Here is a 25,244-nt window from a genome sequence, read left to right on the forward strand (position 1 = left end):
CTCTGTGCCTCAGTTACCTCATCTGTAAAATGGGGATTAAGACTGTGAGCCCCCCGTGGGACAACCTGATCACCTTGTGCTTAGAACAGTGCTTTGCACATTGTAAGTGCTGAATAAATGCCATCATCATTATTATTATTATTATACGGATTATGTCCAACCAGATTTGCTAGTATCCACCCCAGTGCTAAGTATAGTCCCTGGGACATAGTAAGCGCTTAACAATTACTATTATTATTATTATTACTTAGGCGCGCACACCCACTAAGCAGCCAGTTTGCTTCTCATCCTCCTCTCCTTCCATCTCTGCTTCCTCGGGGCTTCCCCTCCGTGCTCACCCCTCTCCCACCCCTGGTCCCAGGAACGTGGGCACCCAGTGCCCGCTCCACGGTCCGGGTTCACCGTCTGCCCACGGCAAACCCCATTCCGAGCTCCGATGCCAAAGCCGGGGCCCCTGCTTAACTTAACACGACGACACACCACCACCAAAACATAATATAATAACGGCACCCCCTCAACAAAACGACAACAGAAAGAGGGAGAGGCGATGCGCCTCAGATTTCCTTCAGGCTCGTTGTCCTATTTCTTGTAGCGCCAGAGGGGCATGGCATCAGGTTGAAGCTGCGGGGTTCTGAGAGAAAAATGTCAACTATGTGAGGCAGATAATGACCGGCCGATGGACACTGTGCTCTCTACCTGAGAACACTGAAGACCGTAAAACGGCGAGGCCAGGGAACACTGGCCTGGAAAATCAAATAAGATTTATGAGATGCCAATCAGTCAGAGCCCTGGAGCCCAGTAGGTCTTAGATGGGGGTGGGGATAATAATAATAATAATAATGATAGCATTCATTAGGTGCTTCCTATGTGCAAAGCACTGTTTTAAGCGCTGGGGAGGTTCAGGTTGTCCCACGGGGGGCTCACAATCTTAATCCCCATTTTACAGATGAGGGAACTGAGGCCCTGGGTCTCCTCTCTCTGAAGGAGGGAGGGAGTGGCCCACACCCTGCTCTCTCCAATGGCAGCCAAGCCCCCAGCCCCACGGATAGATTTCCCCATCCCTGGGAGACCTCCGGGCAGAAATTTCAGGCGGGCCTGATTTAGGGTGGACCATGATCTTTTGCCCTTTGTCCGGAGGGCCTTCCCGTGGCCTGAGACGGTCGCTCTCCTGCCCTATCCCCATTTGATACTGGGACCCGAACAGGGGCTGAGCCCTGTGTGGCCTTGCCCTGTCTTTTTCCTCAATCCATCGACCCGCTGATAGGTCTTCTGGGAAGAGCGGAGAGTGCGAGCAGGGGTGTGCTGGGAGAAGAGAGTGGAGAGATTTTTGGGAAAGCCTGTATGCCAGTGGTCTCAATGCAGAGGGGACCATGCGACCGTCGAAGGTTTTTGAGGAGCGGAGAGTTGTGTGCAGATGACATCTTAGCAGAGATTATCTGGGCATTTGAGTGAAGTATGGATTGGAGAGGGAGAGGCTGAAGGCAGGTTGATGGGCAGAGAAGCTGATGCAATCGTCAAGCCCAGATCCCACAGGAGCCTGGACCACTGTGGTGGCCCTGTAGGATGAAGATGAAGGGGCTGATGCTGGAGATGTTCTGATCTTGGAGATGTTGTGGAGGAGGAAAGAGGGGTAGGATTTGTTGGTGGGCTGAATGTGGGGTGGAGAGGGAACCGTGGTAATGCCAAGGTTGCAGGTTTCAAAGATGGAGAGGCTGGTGGAGTGGATTGAAAAGTGGCCCCTGTTTTTTCCTTCGTGTCACCTGGAGGTACCAGAAACAGGGAAACTGGAGGAACTGGGAGGACTGGAATACCCTCTCTGCCCTTGGCTGGGCCAAACCGTGCTCCTCTCTCCTTCCCCATCTCCATCTCCATCAGCCTTATCCTGTCCTCATCAATACCATAACCATCCTCAGCCCCTCAACATCGCCGCCATCATGGCTGCTAGCTTCACTACCCCAACACACCCTCACCGCCATCAACTCCAACTCCTCCCCATCTCCATGAGCCCCATCTCCACCTCATCCCCATTAACTGTGTCCCCATCCTCATCAGTAATAATGATAATAATGATGGTATTTGTTAAGCGCTTACTATGTGCCATGCACTGTTCTAAGCGCTGGGGCAGATACAAGGCAATCAGGTTGTCCCACGTGGGGCTCACGGTCTTAATCCCCATTTTACAGATGAGGTAACTGAGGCACAGAGAAGTGAAGTGACTTGCCCAAAGTCATACAGCTGACAAGCGGTGTGGCCAAGATTAGAACCCACGACCAGTTCAGCAGCGTGGCTCAGTGGAAAGAGCATGGGCTTTGGAGTCAGATGTCAGGGGTTCAAATCCCAGCTCCACCAGTTGTCAGCTGTGTGACTTTGGGCAAGTCACTTCACTTCTCTGTGCCTCAGGTACCTCATCTGTAAAATGGAGATTAAGACTGTGAGCCCCCCGTGGGACAACCTGATCACCGTGTAACCTCCCCAGCGCTTAGAACAGTGCTTTGCACATAGTAAGTGCCTAATAAATGCCATTATTATTATTATTATTCTTACCATAACCGTCATTGTCACTAACATCACTCCTCCCTCCAACAACTCTCCCTCCACCTCCACCACTTCCACCACCACAGTCACCACCCTAGGCCACTTCGTACTGAATTGGAGGCCCTGAACTCAACACCCAGAGGCCAAAGGAGCCCCAGCCCTTGCCCTTAAGAATCTTCCAATCCGGAGGTCTGCGGCAGGTTGACGGCGAGACCAAGGCACGTCACCCTGGGGTGTGTGCCCTTGCTTATGTGTCAGATACATTTTTCTGCTTAGAAAAACCTCAGGAACAACGGGCCAGCCCAAAGTGGTGTTCTGCTCTTCCCCCGAATGCCAAGGGGCTTCCCTCTGGTTCCTCGGCTTGGGGGGCCGCAGGGCCGAAAGGAGTGACGAGAGGGAGCTGGGAGAGGAAACAGAAGCCGAACTGGCAGATGGAAGGCGGATGGCGTGTGTGTGGGGGACTGGGCAGATGTTGGCAGACTTCTCTGGAGACTATTTGTGGTGGGAAAGGGGTGGAGCAGGGGCAGAGGGGGAGTGGGTGTCAGATTAGAGAGGGAGAGAGCGTTGCTTTGGGGCTGGAAAAAACCAGTCAGCCATTCGAACCGCTCCATTTGGGGTGACATCGGGGCCTGCTTCTGTCTTTCATTCAATTCGTTTACTCAGTTGCATTTATTGAGTGCTTACTGTGTGCAGAGCACTGTACTGAGCACTTGGGAGAATACAATAGAATAATAAACAGACGCGTTCCCTGCCCACAATGAGCTGACAGTGTAGAGCGGGAGGACAGACATTAATAGAAATAAATAAATGATTGATATGGACTTTAGTGGTGTGGGGCTGGGAGGGGGGATGAAAAAGGGAGCAAGTCAGGGTGATGCAGAAGGGAAGGGGAGAAGAGGTAAGTGGTGCTTAGTCAGGGAAGGCCTCTTGGAGGAGATGGGCCTTTGATAAAGCTTTGAAGGCTGGGAGAGTAATTGTCTGTCACATTTGAGGAGGGGGGGGCGTTCCAGGCCAGAGGCAAGATGTGGGTGAGAAGTTGGCAATGAGATAGATGAGATCGAGGTCTTCAATTAGCACAATTGTTGCCCGACACGTCCCTGTAGTCGGGTGGAGGTTATCGGCAGAAAAACCTTTCCAGCCTTGGGGAAGCAGAGTTCAGGACCGGCAGTAGGGAGACCTGGGTTCTAATCCCAGCTCTGCCCCCGGCCTGCTCTGTGGCCCTGGGTGATGTTACTCAACCTCTCTGGTCCTCGGTTTCCTCATCTGTAAAGTGGGGATAAGATACCCGCTCTCCCTTCCTCTTGCACTGGGAGCCCTGTGTGGGACAGGGAACTTGTTCAATCCATCAATCAATGGTATTTATTGAGTGCTTACTATGAGCAGAGCATTGTACTAAGCACTCAGGAGAGTGCAATACGATGAGTTAGCAGACACAATCCCCACCCACAATGAGATTACTATTAATCCATTAATCAATCAATGATATTTATTAATAATTGTATTTGTTAAGCTCTTACTTTGTGTCAGGCACTGTACTACGCACTGGGGTGGAGATACTGTCCCTGTCCCACCTGGAGCTCACAGTCTCAATCCCCATTTTACCTATGAGGTAACTGAGGCTCTGAGAAGGTAAGTGACTTGCCCAAGGTCACCCAGCACACGTATGGCAGAGCCAGAATTAGAATCCATGACCCTCTGGTTCCCAGGCCCAAACTCTATCCACTATACTATGCTGCTTCTCTATTTATTGAGCACTTGCTGTGTGCAGAGCACTGTTAACTGGCCAACCATTTAGCTCGTCCTCTAGACGGTGAGATCACTGTGGCCAGGAAATGTCACTGTTTATTGTTGTATTGTACTTTTCCAAGTGCTTAGTACAGTGCTCTGCACACAGTAAGCACTCAATAAATATGATTGAATGAACGAATGAATTTGGGGAAGGGGATGTCTGGTGAGGGGAGCCCTTAGGACTAGTCTGAACTTTCCCAGGAGCTCCCAATTCACACTATAGCCACCATCTAGACTGTAAGCTCAGTAAGGTAAACTCAGTTATCTCATCTGTAAAATGGGGATTAAGAGGGGGAACACCCTGTGGGACAGGGACTTGGTCCAACCTGATTAACTCATATCTACCCCAGCTCTTAGAACAGTGCTTGGCACAAAGTAAGTGCTTAACAAGTACCATAAGTATTCATTCATTCATTCAATCGTATTTTTTGAGCGCTTACTGTGTGCAGAGCACTGTACTGAGTGCTTGGGAAAGTCCAAGTCGGCAACATAGAGAGACGGCCCCTACTCAACAGTGGGCTCACAGTCTAGAAGGGGGAGACAGACAACAAAACAAAACGTATTAACAAAATAAAATAAATAGAATAAGTGTGTACAAGTAAAATAAATAAATAAATAGAGTAATAAATATGTACAAACATATATACAGGTGCTGTGGGAGGTCGGGTGGACTAGCAATAATAATAATATTCATTCATTCATTCAATTCATTCAATCATATTTATTGAGCGCTTACTGTGTGCAGAGCACTGGACTAAGCACTTGGGAAGTCCGAGTCGGCAACATAGAGAGACGGTCCCTACCCAACAGCGGACTCACAGTCTAGAAGGGGAAGACAGACAACAAAACAAAACATATTAACAAAATAAAATAAATAGAATAAATATGTACAAGTAAAATAAATAGAGTAATAAATATGTACAAACACATATACATATATACAGGTGCTGTGGGAGGTCGGGTGGAATAGTAATAATAATAATAATGATAATGATAATTACTACTACTACTACTACTAATATACTACATAATAATAATAATAATAATAATAACAATAATAATAAGTAAGCTTGCTGTGGGCAGGGAATATATCTGTTTATTGTTATACTGAGTACTGTTTATTCAGTATATTGTACTCTCTCAAGCTATTAGTTCAGTGCTTTGCACAAAGTATGTGCTCAATAAATATGACTGAATGAGTCCATGGGGAAAAGATTTTTCTCTGTTGAATGGAAAATCTCCCTGTTGCGACTATTTCTGTGTGTGCCTCCCCTACGAGTCTGGAAGCTCCCTGTGGGGAGGGAAACATGTCCTGTACTTCTCTGGTATTTCCCAAGGGCCTAGAACAGTGCAGTGCATCTAAGGGGTGCTCCAGAAAGGACACCTCCATCCTCATCCTCATCACCGCCTCCAACATCCCGGCCCCCTCCCACCATCATCATCACCACCATTCATTCATTCAACCGTATTTATTGAGCACTTACTGTGTGCAGAGCACTGCACTAAGCACTTGGGAAGTCCAAATTGGCAACATATAGACGGTCCCTACCCGACAACAGTCACAGTCTAGAAGAGGGAGACAGACAACAAAACAAAACTAGTAGACAGGTGTCAATACTGTCACCATCACCTCTACATAAAGAGCAGCTACTGGTAAATGAAACAAAAAATGAAAACAGGAGGACTTAGCAGCCTCTGTCACTGAAGCCTGCATCCTAGGTGAGCCCTCTCTGTCTGTCTTTCTCAATCAATCAATCAATCAATCAATCGTATTTATTGAGCACTTACTGTGTGCAGAGCACTGTACTAAGCGCTTGGGAAGTACAAGTTGGCAACATATAGAGACAGTCCCTACCCAACAGTGGGCTCACAGTCTAGAAGTCTTTCATCTTTCACAGTCTTTCCCAGCAAGGAGCTGGCCTGGCTTTTCAAGCATCGGCCAATGAGTTGACTTTTTCTAATGGTATTTCCAAGAAGGCACCTTTCCAAGAAGGGTGGTGTCCAATTAAACACTTAATACATGCCAAGCACTGCGCTGAGCACCACGGTAGATTATCAGCCCTGAAACATTCCCTGGGCCTGTGGGTGTGGGAGGGGGAGCGCACCAAGAGACGGAGGGCAAACAGGGATCTTATCCTCAATTCTAGAGTGCAGGAGACTGAGGTGCCCCCTGACTTCACCTCGCTACTCTCCTACTCCAACCCAGCCCACACATTTCACTCCTCTAGTGCTAACCTTCTCACTGTGCCTCCATCTCGTCTATCTCGCCGCTCACCCCGCTCCCACAGCCTGCCTCTGGCCTGGAATGCCTTCTCTCCTCAAATCTGTCAGACAATGACTGCCCCCGTCTTCAAAGCCTTATTGAAGGCACATCTCCTCCAAGAGACCTGCCCTGACTAAGCCCTCCTTCCCTCTTCTCCCACTCCCTTCTTTATCGCCCTGACTTGCTCCCTTTATTTATCCCCCCTCCCAGCCCTGCAGCACTTAGTCCCATATCTGTCATTTATTTGTTTCTATTAATGTCTGTCTCCCCCTCTCACTGTGGGCAGGGAATGTGTCTGCTTAGTGTTACAATGTACTCTCCCAAGCGCTTAGTACAGTGCTCTGAACACAGTAAGCGCTCAATAAATACGATGGAATGAATGAATGAAAGTGACTGTCCTGGGGTCACCCAGCAGGATGGTGGCCCAAGCTGGGCCAGGACCCAGGTCCTGGGCTCCGTCCCGAGGCTGTGCGGCCACAGCAGGTTGGGAAGCCGGGCCCGGCCGGCAGCGCCTTAGCTCCTGACAGACGAGACGGCGGGAATAACTGAGGATATTGATCCCCCTGGGAAAAGATCTTACAGCGCCCTGGGCTTGTCACCGTGGGGAAACCGGAGGCTTCTCTCTGTTGGTCAAATTCTCAGCCCCCAGAGGGGTCCAGGAGTGGGGCGGGGGGTTCGGGAACATTGTTTCCTAGTGGCTAGAGCCCGGGTCTGGAAGCCAGAGGGGCCTGGATTTTAATCCTGGCTCCTCCACTTGTCTGCTGGGTGAGCTTGGGCAAGTCACTTCACTTCTCTGTACCTTAGTTCCCTCATCTGTAAAATGGGAATTAAGATTGGGAGCCCTATGTTGGGACAGGGACCGTGTCCAACCCAATTACTTTGTATCTACCCCAGTGCTTAGCACAAGCCTGGCACAAAGTAAGCACTTAATAAATACCACAATTATTACTTTCATTATTATTATTAGGCCTCCTGAGGGTTCTGGCTCCATCAATCATTCAATCAATCAATCAATCAAACTGTGCTGCTTTCATTTGACATTTCATTTGACAATACCCATACAAGCGGAGAAGTAGCGTGGCTCAGTGGAAAGAGCACGGGCTTTGGAGCCAGAGGTCATGGGTTTGAACCCCAGCTCCACCCCGTGTCTGCTGTGTGACCTTGGGCAAGTCACTTAACTTCTCGGAGCCTCAGTTACCTCATCTGTAAAATGGGGATGATAACTGCGAGCCCCATGCGGGACCACCTGATCACCTTGTATCCCCCCCCAGCGCTTAGAACAGTGCTTTGCACATAGTAAGCGCTTAACAAATGCCATCATTATTATTATTATTAAATACATACTTGCCCCCTTGCCCAGACCAGGAAACCATTGCTGCTGGGGGGAGTGGAAGTCTGCCGATTTTATGAGAAAGCACAGACCTGGGAATCAGGGCACCTGGGTTCTAATCCCAGTTCCACCACTTACCTGCTGTGTGACCTTGGGCAAGTCTTCCCTCTCTAACCCTAACTCTTCCCCAGTGCCAAAGCCCAGACCATCCAACACCCCTGACTCAGTCCTCTCCATCCCTGACTCTCCTCCAGTGATCCAGCATGGATCACCCATAACCCCTGACTCTCCTCCAGACACCCGACACAGACCATCCAACACCCCTGACTCACTCCTCTCCATCCCTGACTCTCCCTCAGTGACCCACCGTGGACCATCCAACACCCCTGACTCACACTTCTCCATTCCTCACTCTCCCCTAGTGACCCAACAGGGACCATCCCACACCCCTGACTCTCCCTTCCTGACTCTCCCCCAGCAACCCAGCATGGACCATCCAACACCTTTGACTCTCCCCTTTCAGTCCCTGTCTCTCTCCCAGTGACCCAGCATGGATCATCCAACACCCTGACTCACTCCTCTCCATCTTCCTCCTCTTGGCCAGGGACTCATCCAAGCTCCCACCTCTGACTAGAAAGCTACCCAGCTTTCTGACACGACACAGCAGATAATGGGTTGGGAGGCAGGGGGAGAAGGGAGGGATTGGATCCTCTGTTGCCTCAGGCTGTTCCAGGAGACATCAGGGTCTTTGTTCCTTGTAGACAGGGAATGCATCGATCTACTCCGTATTATTGTTCTCTTCCGAGCGCTTAGTACAGTGCTCTGCACACAGTAAGCACTCAATAAGTATGATTGATTGATGGATTTCCAGACTAGTTCATTAACACCATCCCTGGGCCTCACCTGATCAGTTCAGCAGAGTGAGTGCGATCAATATATATTTGCATATTTGAATTCACAAATCAATCTCGAATAAATGTATAACTACCAGCAATGATGAAGCCCTTTTAGGTAAGGTAGCTATATAATTACTGTATTTACCAACTTCCTAGTACACTGCTGAGTGTAGGTGCTCAATAAACACCACTGATAATAATAATAATAATGACGGCATTTATTAAGCACTTACTACGTGCAAAGCACTGTTCTAAGCACTGGGGAGGTTACAAAGTGATCTGGTTGTCCCACGTGGGGCTCACAGTTTTAATCTCCATTTTACAGAGGAGGTAACTGAGGCCCAGAGAGGTTAAGTGACTTGCCCAAAGTCACACAGATGACAAGTGGTGGAGCCGGGATTTGAACCCATGACCTCTGACTCCAAAGCCCGTGCTCTTTCCACCGAGCCACGCTGCTTGATGATAATGATGATAATGTTGGGCAGGGATTGTCTCTGTTGCCAAATTGTACTTTCCAAGCGCTTAGTACAGTGCTCTGCACACAGTAAGTGCTCAATAAATACGATGGAATGAATGAATGGTGTGTGGACGGGACTTCCCATTAGATCTTGAACATCTTGGGGCAAGGACAGTGCCTTATATATCTTCTATATAGCTGTCTAGCACCCAGTACAGTGCTCTGCTCATAGTGAGCACCTAATACAGTACCCGGTACACAGTAGACACCTAGTAAAGTGCTCTGTTCACAGCAGGCTCTCAGTCAATTCTGCTGATGATGATGATTCCCCTCTAGACTGTAAACTCACTGTGGACAGGGAACGTGTCTACCAACTTTGTTGTATTATACTCTCCCAACCAGTTAGTACAGTGCTCTGCTTACAGTAAGCACTTAGTAAATACCATCGGTGGACTGACTGATGATGATGACAGTAGGAAACCCCATCCTTTTGATCCTTGAGCCAGTGTGTTTTCAGTGACTCAACTCCATTTCTCTTGATTGGCTGAGGCCTCTGGAGAGCTGAGCATTTTCCCGTTTGGCCTGAGACAGATTTTCCAAAGAGCCATGATGTCCTCGCGCAAAACTCCCATAATCCCAAGGCTTTGATCTGTCACCTGCAGTGATGCTTTCCAAATGGCAGCAGGATGGTCCAGCGCTTAGAACAGTGCTTTGCACATAGTAAGCGCTTAACAAATACCAAAATTATTATTGTGGACCACCATCAGCAGGCTTCTGAGGGGCTTAGGGATGGCCCATCCTCTGAAGGCTGGGGTTTTAGTGGGACGGTCACCATCTACAGGTTGGGGGGTTTCAGTGGGATGGCCCATCTTCTGCAGGCTGGGGGTTTCAGTGGGACAGTCCACTGTCCAAGGGTTGAGGGGGTTTCAGTAGGACGACCCACCATCTACAGCCTTGGGGATTTCAGTAGGGCAGGCGGTGGGGGGTGGATTTCAGCAGGGCATTCCATTGTCCACGGTAAGGGGCTGAGGGGGGGGCACCCTCAAATCAGGTTGTGGGCAGGGTGTGGCAACAACCGACGGATTGTGGGTGGAGCGTCACCCCGGACGGCACGTTTGGCGGCTTGGCAAGGCGACGCCGTAAGCTGAAGCTGGCTTAAGGATCGGGTTCTGGCTGTGGGGCGGATTAATTCGCCGAGGTATTTTCCCAAATTCCTTGATTTTTCCACTCAGTGTGGAAAAACACCAAAAGCTTATGCTGCGTTGCTCAGAACTGGCCCACGTTGGCTATGGGTCATCATCATCATCATCAATCGTATTTATTGAGTGCTTACTGTGTGCAGAGCACTGTACTAAGCGCTTGGGGTCGGGCTAGCCTGGTGCCCCCCACTGCCCTCTCACTCCACAGTCCTGTTGTGAGCTAGGACATTGGGACAAGGCACTGGTTTCGTGCTTCTCTGGCATTCCCACCTCCTCCCTGGAGACTGGGGGAGAGGGGAGTGGAGGAATGTGTGAATGGACCCTCGGCCGTCCATTGCAACAGGATGGATTCAAGTTGGACACTGACTGGGAAGAGCTTCTCCCCAGGCTCGGAGCCATGGGATTGTATTTCCTGGGGAGACTGATGCAGGGGACTCCTTCATCAATCAATCAACAGTATTTACTGAGCGCATGTTGTGTACAGAGCACTGTACTGTCTGGGAAAATACAGTACAAACACCATTGGTAGATAAGTTCCTTGTCCTCAGTAAGCTTCCAATCTAATTGAGGGGAGGTGCCTTCCAGGACGGTTTGGATGCAGGGGGATGGACTCGATGTGGGCCTTGTGGCCTGGTGGAAAGAGAACAGGGTTGAGAGTCAGGAAACTGGGGTTCTAATCCTGGTCCTGCCCCTGGCCCACCATGTGACCTTGTGTACGTCTCCGAATCTCTCTGGGCCTCGGTTTCCTTGTCTGTGCAATGGGGATAAGATCCTCGCCCTCCCTCCCTCTCAGACTGTGAGCCCTGGTTGGGGACAGGACCATGTACAATCTGACCCACCCAGATCTGCCTCGGTGGCACAGTGCTTGGCACGTGGAGAGCACTCGGAAAATATCAAGACCACTGCACCTCCCTTCTCCCGCTCCTCTCCCCACGGGGTGAGATTTATGAGTGTCTTCCCTGGCCCAGTGTCTTGAAAGTTGGGTTTGTTGGCACATCTATGGGGTCAGAGCAGCTGAAAGGATGGCAGGGTAGCTCCTCAAACGTGAGGATGGTCCCCTCAAAATCAGGACCCGTCGTCACCAGGCTCTCTGGTCTCCCTCTGCCGTGGGTCCGAAGGGCCCCTCCTCCCCCCGCTGGTCTGGGGGTTCAGTTAGGCCTCAGTCTTGAGGGTCCTCAAGAACCTCCTGGGCTGCTCATCCACCTCTGCATCACCAAAGGCTTTAAAGCCTTCCATCACAATACCCCCTCTACCTCACCTCACTACCCTCCTACTCATTCATTCAATCGTATTTATTGAGCGCTTACTGTGTACAGAGCACACTTCGCTCCTCCAATGCCAACCTTCTCACTGTGCCTCAGTCTCATCTATCTCATCTCTGACCCCTCACCCACATTCCACCCCTCCCTCTTCATATCTGACAGACCACGATTCTCCCCTGCTTCGAAGCCTTACTGAAGGCCCATCTCCTCCAAGAGACCTTCCCCGATTAAGCCCTCCTTTCCTCTCATCCCACTCCCTTCTGCATCGCCCTGACTTCCTCCCTTTATTTATGCCCCCTCAGCCCCACAGCACTCATGTCCGTATCCGTAATAAATTCCTTTATATTAATGTCAGTCTTCCCCTCTAGAGTGTAAGCTTGCCACGCACAGGGAACGTGTTTGTCACTTGTTGTATTGGACTCACCCAAGTGCTTAGTACAGTTCCGTGCGCACAATAAGTGTTCAATAAATCCGACTGATAGCACCCTCGGGGGGGCCCGCCATGCCCTCTGAGCCGCATCCCCAACCCTCCCCCTCAGCCCTCAGGTGCCAGACTCACTTCTGCCCATCTCTGTGTCGTCCCCTCCCCCAGAGCTCTGTCGTCTGTGGTGGCTCTAGGCGCCAACATCATCTGCAACAAGATCCCGGGCCTGGCGCCGCGGCAGAGAGCCATCTGCCAGAGTCGGCCGGATGCCATCATCGTGATCGGGGAAGGGGCGCAGATGGGCGTCGACGAGTGCCAGCACCAGTTCCGCTACGGACGCTGGAACTGCTCCGCCCTGGGAGAGAAGACCGTCTTCGGACAGGAGCTGCGCGTTGGTAAGAGGACCGCCTCCTCTCCCCCCTCCCTGCCATCCCCATCCCGGCCACCCTCCTCCCTCTTCTTCCCCTCCTACTCCTCCTCCTCTTCCTCAATCCATCGGTCTGCACACCTATCGTGTGCAGAGCACTGTACTAAGCACTTGGGAGGGTATAGGACAACTCCTCTGTCCTCCTCCTCAATCCATCAATCAGTCCTTTTTATTGAGCACTTTCTGTGTGCAGGGCACTGTACTAAGTAAGCACTTGGGAGAGAACAATAGAACTCAGATTTATCCTTCGTCCACTCTTCTCTTTCTCAATCCATCAATCACTGCTTTTCACTGAGCACTTTCTGTAGGCAGTGCACTGTACTAAGCACTTGGGAGAGCACAATACAACTCCTCCTCTTCCTCAATCAGTCAATCAATTAATGGTATTCATTGAGTGCTTATTAATGTGCAGAGCACTGTTCTAAGCACTTGGGGGAATACAATACAAGATAATTAGCTCTCCTCTTTCTCTTCCTTCTCCCTCTTCTCCTTCTCCTCCTCTTCCTCCTCCTTTTCATTCATTCATTCATTCATTCAATCGTATTCATTGAGCGCTTACTGTGTGCAGAGCACTGTACTAAGCGCTTGGGAAGTACAAGTTGGCAACATATAGAGACGGTCCCTACCCAACAGTGGGCTCACAGTCTAGAATACAATACAAGATAATTAGCTCTCTCGCCTCTTTCTCTTCCTTCTCCTTCTTCTCCTCCTCTTCCTTCTCCTCCATCAATCAATTGATGCTTCTTTATTGAACACATACCATGTGCAGAGCATTGTACAAAGTGCTTGGGAGAGTACAATACAATTCCTTCTCCTCTTTCTCCTCCTTTTCTTCCTTCTCCTCCTGCTTTTCCTCCTTCTCCTCTTCCTCTTTCTCCTCCTTTTCTTCTTTCTCCTCCTGCTTTTCCTCCTCCTCATCCTCTTCCTCCCCTCCTCCCTTTACCCATTTCTTCCTGCCCCTGTGAGCTCCCACCATCTTGGTCTAACTGTAGCCTGACCCCCTGCTGTGTCCTTTGGGATTGGACACTTGCCACAATCAGTTGATCAATGAGGTTATTTATTGGGCACCTAATTCATGCAAAAGGATGTACTTGTTGCTTATTGTGAACAGAGAATCTGTTCTAATTTCCTGTTGGGTACAGACCACCGTTCTGGGTGCCTGCTTTGTGCAGAGCACTGTATTGGATGTCTGCTGTGTCCAGAGGACTGTACTAGGCACCTACTCTGGGCAGAGCAGTCTATTGGTTGTCTGCTGTGTACAGAGGGCTGTACTGGACACTTGGTGTGTGCAAAGTATGGTGCCAAGTGCCTTCTGTGTGTAGAGCACTGTACTGGTTGCTTATTGTATGCCGAATGCTGTATTAGGTACCTACTATGGGGCGAATTCTGTACTATGTACCACACACTGGACTAGGAATAATTATAGTGATATTTGTTAAACACTTACTATGTTAAACACTTACTATGTGCCAAGCACTGTGTTCAGCGCTGGGGTAGGTAGTCATTCAATCGTATTTATTGAGTGCTTACTGTGTGCAGAGCACTGTACGAAGTGCTTGGGAAGTCCAAGTCGGCAACATATAGAGGTGGTACCGGGTTCAAATCCCGGCTCTGCCAATTGTCAGCTGTGTGACTGGGCAAGTCACTTAACTTCTCTGGGCCTCAGTTCCCCCATCTGTAAAATGGGGATTGACTGTGAGCCCCCCGTGGGACAACCTGATCACCTTGTAACCTCTCCAGCGCTTAGAACAGTGCTTTGCACCTAGTCAGTGATTAATAAATGCCATTATCATTACTATTATTATTATTACCCAACAAGATAGTCAGGTCAGACCTAGTCCCTATCCCATATTGGCCTCATAGGTGAGGGGGCAGCAAGAACAAACATCTTATCCCCATTTTACAGATGAGGAAACTGAGGCCCAGAGAAGTTAAGTGACTTTCCCAAGGTCACATAACAGGCCAGGGGAGGGGATTTCGACAAAATGGAGATTAAATCCTAGTCCCTCCTACTTAGACTGTGAGCCCCACTTGGGACAGGGAGGTTGTCCGACCTGATTGACTTGTACTTACCCCAGCACTTAGAACAGTGCTTGACACATAGTAAGTGCTTAATAAATATAATAGCAATAATAATCAATCAATCAATTGCATTTATTGAGCATTTACTATGTGCAGAGCACTGTACTAACTGCTTAGGAGAGTATAATACCCTAAAATTAGCAGGCATATTTCCTGCCCATAACTAGTTTACAGTTTAGAGGGGGAGACAGACATTAATATGAATAAATAAGTCATTTATAATATATAATTGAAAGATATGTACCGTAAGTGCTGTGGGGTTGGGGGTGGGGTGAATATCTTGTGCCTGAAGGTCATGGATAAATAATAATAATAATAATAATGATGATGATAATAATCATTCCAAGTTTGGGGTGACCTCGAGAAGAATGGGCAGGGGGCTTCTTCCTAGTCTGTGACATTTGAAGAACCCCCAGCGATGAGGCCTCGGCAAGGGTGGGGGACAGATGGAACTAGGTGCTTTCCTCCAGGGGCAGCCTGGGCAAGTGAACTTGTCTGCTAATTCTGCTGTATTGGACTCCCCCAAGAGCTTAGTCTAGTACTCTTCGCACAGTAAGTCCTCAGTAAATTTACCATTGATTGGTTGATTGTGCTGGGCAGTTGAGATGGTTTTGGCAGTGACCAGGCGTCCCCAGGCCTGAGCTGTCAGGGCCATCCATCCCAGCCCCAGAACCCCAAATCAGGAAATGGGGGTCCAGATCTTGGACAGTTTCACGCTTCAGAGAAGCAGCATGGCTCAATGGAAAGAGCACGGACTTTGGAGTCAGAGGTCATGGGTTCAAATCCCGGCTCCGCCGGTTGTCAGCTGTGTGACTTTGGGCAAGTCACTTAACTTCTCTGTGCCTCAGTGACCTCATCTGTAAAATGGGGATTAAGACTGTGGGACAACCTGATCACCTAGTAACCTCCCCAGTGCTTAGAACGGTGCTTTGCACATAGTAAGCGCTTAATAAATGCTGCTATTATTATTATTATTATTATGGCCAGCAGGCCCACAGTCCCTCAGCCCAGCATCCGCTGGGAGTTCAGGGTTCAGTCAGTCCCACCGTCAGTGGCCACTAAGGGCTTAGGGCCCACGGCCCAGCGTCCTCTGAGCTCAGGGCCAGAATGGCCCCTCAGTCCAGTTTCCCCTGGGTGTTCAGGCCTCAGATGGACCCACGGCCAGAGCCACCATGAGCTGAGAGTCTAGAACTGTTCCGTGGCCTCTGCTCACTGCGAGCCCAGGGCCAGTACGGGTCTCACGGCCAGAGGCCTCTGTGAGCCGAGGGAAGCATGAAAGGGGCAGCCCCCCAGGGATGGGGGACCGGCTCCGGGCCGGGCAGTGGCCGAGCTGTTCTTGGATGCCTCCGGCCTGGATTGTTCTCACTCCCGGGGCTCTGTGCCCAGGAGCTCGAAGCTTGACAGCACAATGGGCTGGCGGAGCCCCGGAGGCCCGAGCTGAATACCAAGTCAGTCAGCCGCAGCCAGGGAGGCTCAGAGACAGCTCCCAGCATGGCCCTGGGTCTGGACCCCCCACCTCCTGCCCCCCAACCTGGCCCTGCCAGGCCCCAGCTGCACCCAGCCCCCAGCCGACCGACCGGCCGGCCCCCACACTGGCCTCCCAAGGCTAAGGGAATGGTGTTCATTCATTCACTTATTCATTTATTCAATTGTATTTGAGTGCTTACTGTGTGCAGAGCACTGTACTAAGCATTGGGAGAGTACAGTACAACAATAAAAGGCAGATTCCCATCCACAATGAGCTTACAGTCTAGAGGGGAGACAGCCATTCATTTAAATAAATGACAGATATGGACCCTAGTGCTATGGGGCTGGGAGGCGGGTGGGGAGAGAAAACAGAGCAAGTCAGGGGGATGCAGAAGGGAGTGGGAGATGAGGAAAAGGGGGGCTTCATCTGGGAAGGCCTCTTGGAGGAGATGGGACTTAAATAATATTTACTGAGCACTTACTGTGTGCAGAGCACTGTACTAAGTGCTTAGGAAGTACAAATCGGCAACGTATAGAGATGTTCCCTGCCCAACAACGGGCTCACAGCCTAGAAGGGGGAGACAGACAACATGTGGACAGGTGTCAAGTCATCAGAACAAATAGAATTAAAGCTAAATGCACATCATTAACAAAATAAATAGAATAGTAAATATGTACAAGTAAAATAAATAGAGTAATAAGTCGGTACAAACATATATACAGGTGCTGTGGGGAGGGGAAGGAGGTAGGGCGGGGGGATGGGGAGGAAGGGAGGAAAAAGGGGGCTCAGTCTGGGAAGGCCTCCTGGAGGAGGTGAGCTCTCAGTAGGGCTTTGAAGGGAGGAATCAATCAATCAATCAATCATATTTATTGAGCGCTTACTGTGTGCAGAGCACTGTACTAAGCGCTTGGGAAGTACAAGGTGGCAACATATAGAGACAGTCCCTACCCAACAGTGCGCTCACAGTCTAGAAGGGGGAGACAGAGAACAAAACCAAACATATTAACAAAATAAAATAAATAGAATAGATATGTACAAGTAAAATAAATAAATAAATAAAGAGTAATAAATATGTACAAACATATATACATATATACAGGTGCTGTGGGGAAGGGAAGGAGGTAAGACGGGGGATGGAGAGGGGGATAAGGGGGAGAGGAAGGAAGGGGCTCAGTCTGGGAAGGCCTCCTGGAGGAATTGAGCTCTCAGTAGGGCCTTGAAGGGGGGAAGAGAGCTAGCTTGGTGGATGGGCAGAGGGAGGGCATTCCAGGCCAGGGGGAGGACGTGGGCTGGGGTTTGACTCCGGGACAGGTGAGAAGGAGGTACAGTGAGGAGGTTAGCAGCAGAGGAGCGGAGGGTGTGGGCTGGGCTGGAGAAGGAGAAAAGGGAGGTGAGGTAGGAGGGGGCAAGGTGATGAAATGCCTTGAAACCAAGAGTGAGAAGTTTTTACTTGATGCGTAGGTTGACAGGCAGCCACTGGAGATTTTTGAGGAGGGGAGTAACATGCCCAGAGCATATCTGCACAAAGATGATCCAGGCAGCATCGTGAAGTATAGACTGAAGTGGGGTCTGTGCTTCTGACCCCATTCCTGTGCTTCTGACCCCATTCCCTCTCATCTTATGAAATCTCTCGCTCCATCCCTTCTCCCCTCCTTAACTTCCATCTTCAACCGCTCACTCTCCACTGGTTCCTTCCCCTCTGCCTTCAAACATGCCCATGTCTCTCCCATCCTAAAAAAACCCTCTCTTGACCCCACCTCACCTTCTAGTTATCGTCCCATATCCCTCCTACCATTCCTTTCCAAACTCCTTGAACGAGTTGTCTACACGCGCTGCCTAGAATTCCTCAACAACAACTCTCTCCTCGACCCCCTCCAGTCTGGCTTCCGTCCCCTTCATTCCACGGAAACTGCGCTCTCAAAGGTCACCAATGACCTCCTGCTTGCCAAATCCAACGGCTCATACTCTGTCCTAATCCTCCTCGACCTCTCAGCTGCCTTTGACACTGTGGACCACCCCCTTCTCCTCAACACGTTATCTGACCTTGGCTTCACAGACTCCGTCCTCTCCTGGTTCTCCTCTTATCTCTCCGGTCGTTCTTTCTCAGTCTCTTTTGCAGGCTCCTCCTCCCCCTCCCATCCTCTTACTGTGGGGGTTCCCCAAGGTTCAGTGCTTGGTCCCCTTCTGTTCTCAATCTACACTCACTCCCTTGGTGACCTCATTCGCTCCCACGGCTTCAACTATCATCTCTACGCTGATGACACCCAGATCTACATCTCTGCCCCTGCTCTCTCCCCCTCCCTCCAGGCTCGCATCTCCTCCTGCCTTCAGGACATCTCCATCTGGATGTCCGCCCGCCACCTAAAGCTCAACATGTCGAAGACTGAGCTCCTTGTCTTCCCTCCCAAACCTTGTCCTCTCCCTAACTTTCCCATCTCTGTTGACGGCACTACCATCCTTTCCGTCTCACAAGCCCGCAACCTCGGTGTCATCCTCGACTCCGCTCTCTCATTCACCCCTCACATCCAAGCCGTCACCAAAACCTGCCGGTCTCAGCTCCGCAACATTGCCAAGATCCGCCCTTTCCTCTCCATCCAAACTGCTACCCTGCTCATTCAAGCTCTCATCCTATCCCGTCTGGACTACTGCACTAGCCTTCTCTCTGATCTCCCATCCTCGTGTCTCTCTCCACTTCAATCCATACTTCATGCTGCTGCCCGGATTATCTTTGTCCAGAAACGCTCTGGACATATTACTCCCCTCCTCAAAAACCTCCAATGGCTACCGATCAATCTGCGCATCAAGCAGAAACTCCTCACCCTGGGCTTCAAGGCTGTCCATCACCTCGCCCCCTCCTACCTCACCTCCCTTCTCTCCTTCTACTGCCCAACCCGCACCCTCCACTCCTCCACCACTAATCTCCTCACTGTACCTCGCTCTCGCCTGTCCCGCCATCGACCCCCGGCCCACGTCATCCCCCGGGCCTGGAATGCCCTCCCTCTGCCCATCCGCCAATCTAGCTCTCTTCCTCCCTTCAAGGCCCTGCTGAGAGCTCACCTCCTCCAGGAGGCCTTCCCAGACTGAGCCCCTTCTTTCCTCTCCCCTCGTCCCCCTCTCCATCCCCCCGTCTTACCTCCTTCCCTTCCCCACAGCACCTGTATATATGTATATATGGTTGTACATATTTATTACTCTATTTATTTATTTATTTATTTATTTTACTTGTACATTTCTATCCTACTTATTTTATTTTGTTGGTATGTTTGGTTCTGTTCTCTGTCTCCCCCTTTTAGACTGTGAGCCCACTGTTGGGTAGGGACTGTCTCTATGTGATGCCAATTTGTACTTCCCAAGCGCTTAGTACAGTGCTCTGCACATAGTAAGCGCTCAATAAATACGATTGATTGATTGATTGATTGAGAGACAGAAAGATGGGAGATCAGAGAGGAGGCTGATGCATACACAGTAAGCACTCAATAAATATGATTGAATGAATGAATGAATGAATGAATAAGGCTTTGAAGGGGGAGGGGGAGAGTCATTGTCTGGCAGAGTTGAGGAGGGAGGGTGCTGGAGGCCAGAGGCAGGACGGGGGCCCAGGGTTGGCAGTGAGATGGGCGAGATGGAGGCCCCGTGAGAAGGTTAGCGGCACTAGAGGAGTGGAGTGTGTGGGCTGGGTTGTTGAAGGAGAGAAGCGAGGTAAGGTAGGAGGGGGCAAAGTGATGGAGTGCGTTAAAGCCAATGGTGAAGAGTTTTTGTCTGTTATGGAGGTGGGTAGGCAACCACTTGTCTGCCGTGTAACACTGGACAAGTCACTTAGCTTCTCTGTGCTTCAGTTACTTCATCTGTCAAATGGGGATTAAGACTGTCCAACCCAATTTGCTTGTATCCCCCCAGAGCTTAGTACATTGCCTGGAACATAATCAGCACTTAAATACCACAGTTGTTACTAACTCCATGTACTCTCCCAAGCGCTCAGTACAGCACCCCCCAGCCAGTGAGCACTCAGTCCATACCTCGGCTCCGAAAGGGGAAGCACTACCTCGGAGGCCCAAATCTCGAGCCTTGGTTCACGAGCCTGACCCCCCGAGCAGTGAGGGTGATCAATGGGCAGAACTATCCAAACAACCGTGCCCTCCGAGCGCAGCCCAATCAATGTTTAATCGGCTCTGGCTGCCCCCGGGAAGCTCTGGTGGCCAGCGTGGTCTGAGGGGGCAGTGGTGACGGGACAGAGGGAGGCCGTCTCGGGCGCCGCTGAGGCTTTCCTGCCCTTCCCGTGGGGGCGGCTGGCCTGGAACACACAGCTCATCTGTTCTAATCCCAGCCCCACCACTTGTCTGCCGTATGGCCTTGGGTGAGTCATTTCACTTCTCCAGGCCTCAGTTGCCTCATCTGGAAAATGGGGATTGAGACGGTGAGCTCCATGTGGGACAGGGACTGTGTCCAACCCGATTGGCTTCTCTCCGCTCCAGCACTTAGTACAGTGCCTAACATTTAGGAAGTGCTTAACAAATATTATCATTATTATCTGTGCCATGGGGAGGAATTCCCGAAAAAGCCAAACCCCTTCCACCTGGACTATGGCTACAGGTCTTCCTGTGATCTCTCTGCAGCAGAAGCTGTTAGCTGTCTGGCCTGCTGAGAAGCAGCACGGCCTAGTGGATGGAGCCCAGGCCTGGGAGGACCTGGGTTCTAATCCCGGGTCCGCCACTTGTCAGCTGTGTGACCTTGGACAAGTCACTTCACTTCTCTGGGCCTCAGGTACCTCATCTGTAAAATGGGAATGAAGACTGTGAGCCCCGTGTGGGACAGGGACTGTGTCCAACCTAATTAGGTTGTATCCACCCAGCGCTTAGAACAGTCCTTGACACAAGGTAAGCACTTAAAAACTACCGCCATTATTATTATTGACTCCACTGCCCGGGACAGTGTTAATGAGGCTGGAGGAGAGAGTTAGGGTGTTGTCACCTCAGCTACAACCTCACAGATTGACCATCATTGTCGGAGGGTGAGGACAATCAAAACAATCAGCACTAGCATATTTATTAAATGCTTATTTTGTACCAGTCACTGTATTAATAATAATAATAATGAATAATTATGGTATTTGTTAAGCGCTTACTATGTGCCAAGCACTGTTCTAAGCACTGGGGTAGACACAAGGTAATCAGATTGTCCCACGTGGGGCTCTCAAGTCTTAATCCCCATTTTACAGATGAGGTAACTGAGGCACAGAGAAGTTTAGTGACTTGCCCAAAGTCACACAGCTGACAAGCGGCGGAGCCAGGATTAGAACCATGATCTCTGATTCCCAGGCCCGTGCTCTTTCCGGTAGGCCACCTGCTTCTCTATTAAATGCTGAGGTAAGCTCCCCTATATACTGTAAGCTTATTATGGGCAGGAGACGTGCCTGCTAATTCTATGTGCTTGGCACATAGTAAGCGCTTAACAAATACCATAATTTTTCATTATTATTATTATTACTACAGTGACTGGTACATAATAAGCATTTAATAAATATGCTAGTGCTGATTGTTTTGATTGTCTTCACCCTCCGACAATGATGGTCAATCTGTGAGGTTGTAGCTGAGGTGACAACACCCCAACTCTCTCCTCCAGTCCCATTAACACTGTCCCGGGCAGTGGAGTACTTTCCCAAGCACTTAGTACAGTGCTCTGCACAGAGTAGGTGCTCAATAAATGCCAGTGATAGATTGACTGATTAGTACAGAGTGAATCATTCATTCATTCATTCAATCATATATATTGAGCGCTTACTGTGTGCAGAGCACTATACTAAGCGCTTGGGAAATACAAGTCGGCAACATATAGAGACGGTCCCTACCCAACAATGAGCTCACAGTCTAGAAGGGGGAGACAGACAGCAAAACATTTATTACACACTTACTGTGTGCAGAGCACTGTACTAACCGCTTGGAAAGTACCATTAGGCAACAAATAGAGACAATCCCTACCCAACAATGGGCTCAGAGTCTAGAAGGAGTCCCACATGAGCTCACAGTCCTAATCCTCATTTTACAGACGAGGGAATCGAGGCCCAGAGAAGTGAAGTGACTGGCTCAAGGTCACACAGGAGACCTGTAAAAGAGCTGGGAGTAGAACCCAGGTCCTCTGACTCCCAGGCTCTTGCTCTATCCACTAGGTCGTATTGCTTTCCATCAATAACACAACTCCTTTCCTCTTGAAGCTCTTCCAGGCCACATCTCTCCTTACGTCAGCCAAAGGACAACTGGTGTAGATTTTACATCTCAAGCTGGCATCGATAGGAGCAGGGTGGCACACGGATGCCAGTGGACGCAATGAGTTCCACCAGGACAGACTCGTGTAAAGGGAGAATGTTGTCTCTTTAATCATGTTCTGTCCAAATGTGCAATGGAAACAGGAGCACAGGGCAGATTGGACTTTTAAAAAATGTGAAAGAGGCCCACCAGCAGCTAGAAACCGCAACAGTGACAACAGAAGGACCGTTAGCAAGGTTATGGATTATGGCAGAAGAGAGGACTTTCTGGAGAAAATATGTCCATAAAGTCGCTATGAATCGAAAAGCACCTGATGGCATTTGGTCATTACCGATCTTCCGGCCCTGATGCTCAGTGTGCTATATGATTTGGGGATTGTTTTGGTTTTTTTTCAGTGGGTTCTCAGCAAGTAGTTTCCCATCAGGGAGAAAGGCTTCAGACCCCAGATGACAGGAACACGAATCCTCTGGACTGTAAGCTTTTTGTGGGCAGAGAACATGTCTACAGAGCACAGGCCTGGGAGCCAGAGGAACTGGGTTCTATTGTATGAGCCCCATGTGGGACAGGGATTGTGTTCAACCCAATTACCTTCTATCTACCCCAGTGCTTAGTACAGTGCCTGGCACATAGTAAGATCTTAACCAAAGCCACAATTATTATTATTATTATCATCAATCCTATTTATTGAGCGCTTACTGTGTGCAGAGCACTGTACTAAGTGCTTGGGAAGTACAAGTTGGCAACATATAGAGACAGTCCCTACCCAACAGTGGGCTTATTATTATTATTATTATTATTATTATTATTATTATTATTACAGGGATTAAGACTGTGAGACCCATGTGGGACAGTGACTGTGTCCAACCCAAGTACCTTCTCTCTACCCCAGTGCTTAGGCCAGAGCCTGGCACACAGTAAGCACTTAACAAATACCACAATCATTATTATTATTGTTATTGTTATTAAAATGGGACTAGGACTCTGAGCCCCATGTAGGACATGGACTGTGTTCAACCTGAATAGCTTCTATCGACCCCAGAACTTAAAACAGTCTCTGGCACACAGTAAGTGCTTAACAAATGCCATTAAAAAGCCTGTTATATTGTCCTCTCCCTAGCACTTAGTACAGTGCTCTGCATGCAGTAAGTGCTCAATAAATACTACTAATTGACTGATCAAACCCATGCAGAGGAGTGGATGGTAGTGCTAGTGGCTTGTGCCATTCATTCAATCAATCAGTCAATTAATCAATGGAATTGATTGAGTATTTACTGTGTACAGAGCACTGTATTAGGGAAATACAATACAATACAATAGAGTTGGTAGAGAAGCTTACAAACCTTAAAGTGAATTTTAGGTAGGGGAAATGGTAGAATATAAGGATATGAGCATAGGTGCTTTGGGGCTGGGACAGATCTTCAAGTGCTTAAGGGGCACACAGCCAATTGAATAGTGCAGGGGGGATAGGGGAAATGAGGGCTTAATCAATCAATCAATCAATCAATCAATCGTATTTATTGAGTGCTTACTGTGTGCAGAGCACACTAAGCACTTGGGAAGTACAAGTTGGCAACATAAGTGCAAGTTGGCAACATAAAGGCTTCTTGGAAGAGATGTGATTAAAAAGATTTAGAGAAGCAGTGTGGCTCAGTGGAAAGAGCCTCGGCTTGGAAGCCAGAGGATGTGAGTTCTAAGCCCGGCACTGCCACATATCTGCTGTGTGACCTTGAGCAAGTCACTTAACTTTTCTGTGCCTCAGTTTCCTCATCTGTAAATTGGGGATAAGAGCGTGAGCCCCATGTGGGACAGGGGCTGTGTCCAACCTGATTACCTTATATCAGGTTCTTGGCACACAATAAGCATTTAAGTCCCATAATTATTATTAATTGTTATTATTATCATCTCTCCCAAGCACTCCATTCGGTGTTCTGCACCCAGTAAATGTCCCGTGAACACCACAGATTTACTGACTGACTGATTGATTTATTGGCGACAGAAGCTCAGCAGGACAGAGCTCTGGGTTCAAGTCCTCCGGACACCTGAGGGCACATAGAAAGTGATTTCTACCGTGTGCTCTGCACCCAGTGAGCGCTAAATAAATACGTCTGATGGATTGTCTGACCTCCTGGAGACTGCGGGAGACCCTCCACGCGCCTCCCCCGGCCCCCTGCCAGGGGTTTGGGGGGGGGGCAGGGGGGAGAGGCCGTACAAGGGGTGCTCAAAGTTAACTGTGGGGCGGGAGCATGTGCGGATCATCACGCTATGGAACACTGAGTTGCATCACATCATGTGGCCAAATCGAACCTGACTGGGCATAGCACAAAGCTCATCCAGCCCTTCACGTGGGGGAATGGTTTTTGGGGGGAGGGACGGGAGGAAGGACATTTGCATTTCAAATGGGAGGCAACATGGTCTAGTGGACAGAGCCACGCCTGGGAGTCAGCAGACCGGCAGCATGGCGGAGTGGGTAGAGCACGGGAGTCAGAAGGTCATGGGTTCTAATCCCGGTTCCGCCACTTGTCTGCTTGTGACCTTGGGCAAATCGCTTCACTTCCCTAGGCCTCAGTTACCTCATCTGTAAAGTGGGGATTGAGACTGTGAGCCCATATATGTTTGTACATATTTATTACTCTATTTATTTATTTTACTTGTACATATCTATTCTATTTTATTTTATTAGTATGTTTGGTTTTGTTCTCTGTCTCCCCCTTTTAGACTGTGATCCCACTGTTGGGTAGGGACTGTCTCTATATGTTGCCAACTTGTACTTCCTAAGCACTTAGTACAGTGCTCTGCACACAGTAAGCGCTCAATAAATACAATTGATTGATTGACAGGGACTGTGTCCAACCC

General features: G+C 49.5%; 1 protein-coding gene across 1 annotated transcript in view; it reads left to right on the forward strand.

Moving 5' to 3' along the window:
* The window catches only part of WNT7B (Wnt family member 7B), a 95,825-nt gene that overhangs the window by 45,123 nt on the left and 25,458 nt on the right, over positions 1-25,244 (forward strand). Inside the window, exon 2 of the mRNA XM_038756589.1 lies at positions 12,323-12,549. Within this exon, the coding sequence (XP_038612517.1) occupies positions 12,323-12,549 (227 nt within the window). The remainder of the gene's footprint in view (positions 1-12,322; positions 12,550-25,244) is intronic.

The sequence above is a fragment of the Tachyglossus aculeatus genome, chromosome 14 (genome assembly GCF_015852505.1).
Source record: "Tachyglossus aculeatus isolate mTacAcu1 chromosome 14, mTacAcu1.pri, whole genome shotgun sequence".
NCBI lineage: Eukaryota > Metazoa > Chordata > Mammalia > Monotremata > Tachyglossidae > Tachyglossus > Tachyglossus aculeatus.